General features: G+C 40.8%; 1 protein-coding gene across 4 annotated transcripts in view; it reads left to right on the top strand.

Moving 5' to 3' along the window:
• Positions 1–5210: 5210 nt before the first annotated feature.
• The window catches only part of LOC103716987 (Ubiquitin carboxyl-terminal hydrolase family protein), a 28606-nt gene continuing 25113 nt past the window's right edge, over positions 5211–8703 (top strand). For 3 of the 4 annotated variants that reach the window (XR_015987029.2, XR_015987030.2, XR_016413169.1), the window contains exon 1: positions 5211–6927. Coding sequence is in view for 1 of the 4 variants with exons in the window: in XM_088721730.2 (XP_088577856.1) it covers positions 5537–6784 (1248 nt within the window). In the remaining 3 variants the exon portion in view is untranslated. Of the gene's footprint in view, positions 7009–8703 lie in introns of those variants that run through there. The other variant, XM_088721730.2, reaches the window with a different exon arrangement.

The raw sequence follows: 8703 nt of genomic DNA, 5'->3' as shown, positions 1-8703 counted from the left end.
AAATTGACTTGACTAAAAATAAAAGCAAATAAGCAACAATATAAAAGTGACAGACTCAAATGGACCCAATCTGGGGGCCCTGATGTCAAACTCTAGTGCGGCATGAGTGAATGGCTGTGATGGCTCCATCATCTGAAGAAATAGCTCTAATGTCCTCATCAACTCCTTTCGGATGAGAAAAAACTCGACCCCGTTGAGTGCAGGTATGGCCGGCTGTCGTACTGCTCCTGAAGGTCAGGATCAAGGTGCTGCAACTCGGCTCTCGAAATTCATGTCATGTCAGGCTTTGGTTAACCTTTCCATCGAACAAGGTAACATTGGTGTCCACCGTTTCTGGTTGATATAACCTGCTCTGCTGCTCATCTAATATATGTTCTATTTGTTCTCTGCGTGTATGAAATTTTGGAGATGGCGGCTCAATAGCAGGTAACGGGTCAGGGTGATCAACAAGGGCAGATGTGTCAACAAAAGGGTCAGAAGAAATAATTGCTGTCTTTTTGTAGGGGACTAAATTTTTAATATTAAATATCGCACTAACCCCATAGTCATCAGGAAGATCCACAACATATGCATTTGAACTAATTTTCTTTAGGACTTCGAACAGTCCCACACTACGAGCTTGCAATTTTTTGAACGTTCCTGAAGAAAGTCGTTCAGGCCTAATTCTTATAATGACATAATCTCCTACATTTAGCTCATGGTAACGTCTGCGCAAATCAGTAAGAGATTTGGATTTTAAGTTATTAGAGTGAATGTGTTTGCTGATCTGTAGATGTGATGCAAATAACTATGCAGACTTAGACACTCTATGCTGATGAAATATGGGGATCAGGTCTACGGTGGCGAGGTGCTTAAAGATGGATTCCACACTATTAACTCGGGCCGCAAGGGTAAACACAGGTAATCGGCTCTCGATATCTTTCACTACCTCGTTCGAAGTAATGATGTGAAGTAGTTTGTTTTTACTGAATCAGCACTCTTCTTTGCAAGGACGGATTCTCTAGGAGGCATTGGGTTCAGTCTAATTTTTCGACTCTGAAAAATGAAACTACATGAGTTCGAATGTCCATAAAGTGTAACGTCCAAATCGTATAGCCAAAGTCTTCCTAAGATGACCTGACCTACATCCATCGAAATGCATTCACACCAAATTTCGTCCTTATATGAGAGGAATTGAATTAAGACGAGGCATATTTTCGATACAGAAATGAATGTGTTATCTACCCATGCTACTTTATACATCTGAGGATGAGGGGTAGATTTCAGGCCGACGCGGGAGACAGCTCCTGAAGCAATGGTGTTGATACAACTCCCGTTATAAAAAAAAAAAAAATTCAAGTTTTTTCATTGATCTTAACGAGAGTGTAGAATAGGAAGGTCCTACGCCAATCTTGTTCGGTCTTTGCTTGGGCGAGTGTACACCTAAGCACATGAAGCCTAGGATTTTGGTTACTTGGATCAGTGAGCTCCTTTTGTGGCTCAGTTTGGACAAATTCTAATCCGGCCGGTTCGTTTCCAAAGTCGTTTACATAATCTTCAATATTTGGCTCATAGACTTCTTCAATATAGTTAGTCTCCTGGGTCCCAGCTTCAGGTTCATTAATCATGTAGGTCTTGGCATTACATTGGGATGCTATGTGGCCAAACTTTTGGCACTGAAAATATTGGGTTTGGCTTCGAGAAGGAGAGTTACCCGACCCGTTTATGACCCGAACCGACCCGTTTGCCACCCCTAATAATAGTGCAAAAACTTTTAAAACACATCATTGTTCCATAGGACAAAAATAATAAAAACTTTTAACAATTATTTAGGTTGCTGTCGCAGAATCTGTGCTTCCTTGAAGGAAAACTGGAAAGAAAAATTTTTATATGAGGTGGCAAAAACTAACTCAAGGGATATCGACTGTTGCTGATTACATCGCACGATTTGAGGAGTTTCATATGAGGTGTGGTATAATAGAAGAGGAGACTATTATCCTCTCTAGGTTTTCGGGCCGGACTCCGCAAGAAGATCCAGAAAGAACTACTCCTCCGAGAGATTACCACTCTTAGCCAAGCATACCAGTTGGCTCAAGATGTAGATAGTTTCTTATGGCCACCAGTAGTAAGGCGTATCGATCCTCGACTAATGGCCTCAGAAGCCCGACCTACCTAAAATTATCTTCCACAATCCAGACCGCTTCCCAATCCTCCTAATCAGATCGACCTAATCAAGCACCGGCTAGGGCTTCCCTGATACCTGTCCTGAATCTTCAAATGATAAGGGAAAAGGGTTATTTCACATGCAGGTCGGATCAGAAAATCATAAACCTGAATCCGACCTGTTTATTAAACAGGTCAGAATTTACAACTTGAACCTGACCTGTTTATTAAACAGGTAATCCGACCCGACCCGTTTAACCTGTTTAATAAACAGGTAATCTGTTTACCCAATCTGACCCGACCTGTTTAACCTGTTTGCCCAACCTGATCCGTTTAACCTGTTTAAACCTGTTTAACCTGCCCAACCCAACCTGCTTAACCTGCCCAACCCGACCTGTTTAGACCCGTTTAACCTGTTTAGACCTATTTAACATGTTTAACCCGTTTAACCTATTTAGACCCGTTTAACCTGTTTAGACCTGTTTAACCTGCCAACAGTTAAACGGGTTAAACGGTTTAAACGGGTCAGACATCTAAAATCCGTATCCGATCCAATTAATAAACAGGTTAAACGGGTCGACCTGTTTACGACCCGAACCTGTTTAGGCCAAACCCAAACCTGTTTATGGCGGATCGAACACGGATCGGGTTGGCGGGTCGGGTCATATTTTGCCACCCCTAAATATTATACTATTATGTATATTAGTAAATATATTTTTGGTTAGCATATATTTCATTTCTCATAATTTGGATGCAGTTGCTATACATTATGTCTTCTAGTGGGACTATTGAAGATGCCAATAGTAAATCAATTGAGCCTACAAATCTAATAGAGGGGCAAAGAAAAAATAAAAAGCTAACATCTAAAATTAGGGATGATTTTACAAAGTATGAAGTAGAAAAGGAAGTATATAGACAAATTATTAAAAGAAAAGAAGCAAGATGTATTCATTGCAAAAGTACATTTAATGGAGCTAGTGCATTTGGGACAACACATTTGAAAAATCATCTTGCTAGTTATTTGTTTATTTTGTTTTAGGTACTATTGCATCTATTGTTCATGATCTTGATTCTCCTACTATGACGGATAGCTATTCTATCTCCGTTGAAGACTCAAACAAATGAATATCAATTCATATACTATGATAAGGTAAATGAATGTTCCATATTTTTCAAAAATTAGTTATTGTTTTTGTTTATATATGTTGAAACTTTTATACTAAAATCATCATTTTTGTTGCAGGGTGATTGGAACATTGAACAATGTCACACGATGTTATTTCATTAAATGGAACATGAAACTTTGCTAAGGATGTTTGTGTTGGGATATATTTGAAGTTTATCTTTGAATGAGATTAACTATGGTGGATGGTGATTGTGTTTTTGATACTATTTATGCATTTAAATTCTTGCTCTTATATCATTTATCTTGTGGTTATTTTGCTAAATATTTGAATCATTTATCATTTAAATCTATGCTCTTTTAATATTGGATGCCATATATCTAAAATAACATTATGGTTCTTCTTATAATAATTGTGTCGTTATGATGAAGTCAAAATATAGGAGCTCTAGTAAGAAAGTAAGTATACATTTTTTTTTTGGAATGATTATTGTTTAGGATTATTCATACGCCTTTATTGACTTTTTTATTTTCTCATATTTATATTTAGATACTTCTAGTATGAGTGTAGATGAGCATACATTCACGTTAACTAGGGAGAGTGAACACATGATCATTTGGATTCTCAATATAAGGTACTTCTTATCTCTTTTTCTGTGTTCCATGTTCTACTTCTTACTTTAAATAGAGCTTTGAATTATGTTTATCTTTCTTGCATGTAATAAATATTTAATAAAATTATAATTTTTAAATCAAATTTATTCTTTTTGAATACATTGTTATAGTTTTTATTTTTGAATTCTTGCTTTCATTAAAATTTTGCTTCTTGCTTTTGATGAATACCGGCTGAAATTATAATTTTTTATTAAATATATTCTTTATGATTATATAATTATTATTAGTTTTTATTATTAATGAATGCTTATTAAAATTATTTTTTAAATTGAATCTTTTCTTTATGATCATATTTTTATTACTAGTTTTCATCACTGAATTTTGTTCAAACTTTGATTAATATTTGAAAAAAATATCTGATTATATCTATATTTAGATAAAAAAATTTTCCTTTTAAACTCAAGCAAGATGCTCTTAATAATTACATAATATTCAGAGTTACATCCAATCAACAATAACATTTGATGGATCTTTAAAATAATAAAAAACGTAGCGTGCCTTTAAAGGAATGTATACAACCAATAGCAACACATGGAGTTCTCAAAATGTGATTCTTTATTTTGAAGAGTTCTCAAAATAGTGTTTCAAGAACAATTAAAACATCAATACATGGAGTTTCATAGAATCTAAACATTGAGCTTGATGGTTAGTAGGAAACTTTGAGAAAATTTATCCTCCTCTCTTTTTTATTTGAAGAAAGACGAGCATACTATAAAGCTTGTTGGCTAGTAGGAAAGGATAACAAGTTTTGTGTCTTAGTTTGGGGTAGATGCATGAGCGTGCCACCAACATCAGATTAGTCGGAAAGAGGATAATGAAAGGATGTTAACAAAAGCAACATGGATCTAGTTGACTTGACCTTCAAAGACTTTCACTATCATTACATTGCCCAATCAGAAGAGAGAAGGTAGGATGTAGCTCGGGTTACAAAGTATTCTGTTGCTACTCTCACTGGTCAACTAGAGTTCTACTAGAAAACTAAGAGCAAGAAAATGGTAAAAGAAAAGATAACTTCAAGATAAATGGTTGTGATTGGTTGTGTGATGTGGTAGATGTAGCGTAGGATATAAGATGAGCTGATGGTGTGGTACACGGATAATTATTATTTTTTTATTGGTACAACGGCGGCTCACACGATAGGTAAGAGTGTAGCCAACAAAATTAGAAAAAAAGAGATAGTATAAAAGATAAGGTGCAGACACGTGGTTCTTCTAGATGAATCGTTCAGAACAAGGGTGTATGGCGAATTTCTCACTCGTGGGGATCACACACGCGTGGTTGGCGATTCTACAATTCTATCTACCGCACGTGCAAGGCTATCCCACCTACACGCGAGTGTAGGTCTCGCATGCCCCTCGTTAGCACTCCCTGGTGAGGACGGAGGAGAGGGAGGATTTGGAATAAACATGCAACAGAGCGATCAGAGTAGAGTTTAATTAATCGATTCGGAGAGAATTTGGAAGGAGGGAGAGCGAACGCAGTGAGATGGGTCGGATTCGGCATAGAAGAGACGGATGTGTTCTGTTAAATCGGCGGCGGTGAAGGGCAGCAATCCTCACGGTGTTAGCTACTGCTCTTTATTTCTGTGATCAAACGATGAAGAAGGTGCGGCTCAAGTGGGTGAAGAACCGGGGCCTGGACCACATCATCGACCGGGACACCGACATCAAGGCGGTGTGCCTCCTCAAGGACGCCATCGGCCGCAGCCCCTCCGGCGCCGTCCTGGCCCGTTCCCTCGCCCCGCTCCAGAAGCCCCTTGGCCTCACCGTCCCCGTCCTCCGCTTCCTCCGCCGCTACCCCACCCTCTTCCGCGAGTCCCCCCATCCCCGCTTCCCCTCCCTCCCCGCCTTCTCCCTCGCCCCCGCCTCTCTCCTCCTCGACCGCCTCGAGCGCTCCGCCCTCGCCGCTTCCCTCCCCACCGCCGCCGACCGCCTCGCTCGCCTCCTTATGATGTCCCGCTCCCGCGCCCTCCCCCTCCCTTCCCTCCTCCCTCTCCGCTACGACCTCGGCCTTCCCCTCGACTTCCCCTCCACCCTCGTCCCCGCCCGTCGCGACCTCTTCCGCCTCTCCCGCCGTCCCCACGACGGCGTCCCCCTCCTCTCCCTTGCCGACTGGCCCGACGACCTCGCCGTCTCCACCCTCCAGAGCCGCCATCAGGCCTCCCTTTCCGACCCCTCCTACCGCGACTTCAAGAAGCCCCCCGATTCCTCCTCCGCCCCTCTCGCCTTCCCCATGCGCTTCCCCCGCGGCTATGGATCCATGAAGAAGGTCAAGGCCTGGATGGAGGAGTTCCACCGCCTCCCCTACGTCTCCCCCTACGAAGAGGCCTCCGGCATCGACCCCGATAGCGACCTCATGGAGAAGCGAGTCGTCGGAGTCCTCCATGAGCTGCTCAGCCTCACCGTCCACAAGAAGACCAAGCGCAACTACCTGCGCTGCCTCCGCGAGGAGCTTGGCCTGCCCCACAAGTTCACCCGCGTGTTCACCCGCTACCCGGGGATCTTCTACCTGTCCCTCAAGTGCAAGACCACCACGGTGGTCCTCCGAGAGGGGTACGAGAAGGGGAAGTTGGTGGAAAACCATCCGCTCGCTCGCATCCGGGACAAGTTCTACTATGTCATGAGGACGGGGCTTCTCTACCGGGGCAAGGGCATGGCGCAGCTGGTACTGGAGGAGGATGATGTGATTGGTGGCGGAGGAGATGGCATGGAGAAGAAAATGGAGGAGGATATGAACCATGATGATGATGATGTTGATGGAGATCATGATGATGGTAGTGATGAGGATGAATGCTATGAGCTGTATGCATCAGATGAGGAATCGGAATCTGATGATGATGATTGAATGGTGGCCTACAATCTCCAATATCTTTCCTCTTTCGCACGGCATGGCTAGCAGTGAAAAGATTCCATGAGGGAAGCCACCCTTCTCAATGCAAAATGTTGCATTAGGACAAATTTTGTTCATGCTAGAGGATGATATGCCCTGTAAGTGGTTGATTCGAGAGCCCCCTTTTGTAGCTCTACTTGATGCTTCATCTTATTTTTGATAGAAACCATGTTCATTTATTTTCTCCCTCTCATGCTATTGGTTTCTCCTTGTTACAATGTTTAGTGATTATAGCTAGTCATAAACTGGAGTTTTTGTCATGCACATGTTTACATGCTTTAGATTTTAAAATTACTGTTCTAACTATTGCTTATATATGTTGTAAGTTTAGTAAAATCAAGGGCTCAGCATGATTAAATGCTGGAAATTGCTATTGGTTACTTACTCAAGAACTGTTACATGTTCATATAGGATGTGTTCTTGGAGGGAAGCTAGTATCCATGTATGCAAGTGTGATGTATGGATACATCGCGGTGTCTTTTACTGAGTTTACTCAGAAAAATGTTGTATTCAAGACATGATGAGAGGGGCAAGATTATGAATTAGCTAATAAGAAAGTGAGAAGAATAAGTTAATTGATGATTCTTAACATTGTTAATAAGTCTTGAATGAAGATTTCCAGAACATGGATAGCCATGTATACTAAAGGATGCAAATGATTTCATTGTACTTATATACTAAAGGATGTTGTTGGAGATGTGATTTTAAGACAAATAGGTAAGTGTTGGGAATTTATACCTATATTGTGGGAAGAAAACAATGCAACATAAATTCCCTCAAGATTTATGTTCTCTTACCGCAAAATGGTATGACATTGTAGTTGCTTGGTGCAAAATAATATCTTTTTTAATCAGACTTTACCTACTTATTTTTTTCATACTTTTGCATTAGAATATGAGAAGATGCGGGGGGTGGGGGGGTGGGGAAGGATAAGAGGAAGAAGGAGAGGAAGGGAGAGAGAGAGAGGCCGAGTAGCTTCAAGCCATCGATGGGAAGTTTTGAGAGCTCCAAATCCAATGACGAGATCAAGAGAGGGGGAGAGAGAGAAGAGAGAGAGAGTCTCACCTAGTTAGGACGTCATAGTTGTCATCGACTCGATGGGGATAGAGAGCTTCGAATGAGGATTAGCGCTTCAAAAAGGGCAGCTCCAAATAGGGGATTAGGATTTGAACAAGGCCTTTTATATCTTGATCCGACAGCTGAATTGTGTTGGTAACCAATTAGTTCAATTTGGGCAGGTTCGGCACGATTTGGCTTACCCTAATATGGAGCATGGTTTAGCTGCTTTAGCATATTTTAGGTTTTATTGGTTCAGCTTGAATACATTAGGGGCTTGTCGTCTCTCTTACTTTAATTCTATTACTTTTTTAATTGATCTTTTGGGCTTATGTTTTAGGGTTGGTTTGACATCCTATTTGAGTAGAAACTAAGTTATTAAGATCTTATTTAGACTCATCGAGTTTAAACATGGAGAATAGAATTTTAAGGTGTTTATATTTGTGGGTGCGAGTGTGCAGAAGTGGGCACCCACACTACAACCCTAACAAGGTAGGTCCTGGCTAAATGATTGAGGACCTAACATTAAACATTTGAGCTATTGAATGCAATCTACTATGTTACTATCAAAGATTCTAGTGATTTTGACAATTTCTAGCCTATGTATTGCTTTTGCATCTAGCTAACAAAGATGGATATATTAAATAACATGAAATAATGCATCTTTTTTGACCATTAGATGCATAGGCTAGAGATTTCCAAATCACATAATTTTTTGTTAGTAAGCAATTCAGAGATATTAGACTATCCAATAGCTTGAATCATCAATACTAGCCCCCAGTTGTTTGGTTAGGACTGATGTTATTAGGGTTGTTGTG

This window comes from Phoenix dactylifera, chromosome 5 (assembly GCF_051530095.1).
Source record: "Phoenix dactylifera cultivar Ajwa chromosome 5, Ajwa_hap1_PhDact_Kaust_v1.1, whole genome shotgun sequence".
Classification (NCBI taxonomy): domain Eukaryota; kingdom Viridiplantae; phylum Streptophyta; class Magnoliopsida; order Arecales; family Arecaceae; genus Phoenix; species Phoenix dactylifera.
The sequence above is the reverse complement of the archived record's forward strand: the minus strand, read 5'-3'. Positions and strand labels throughout refer to the sequence as shown.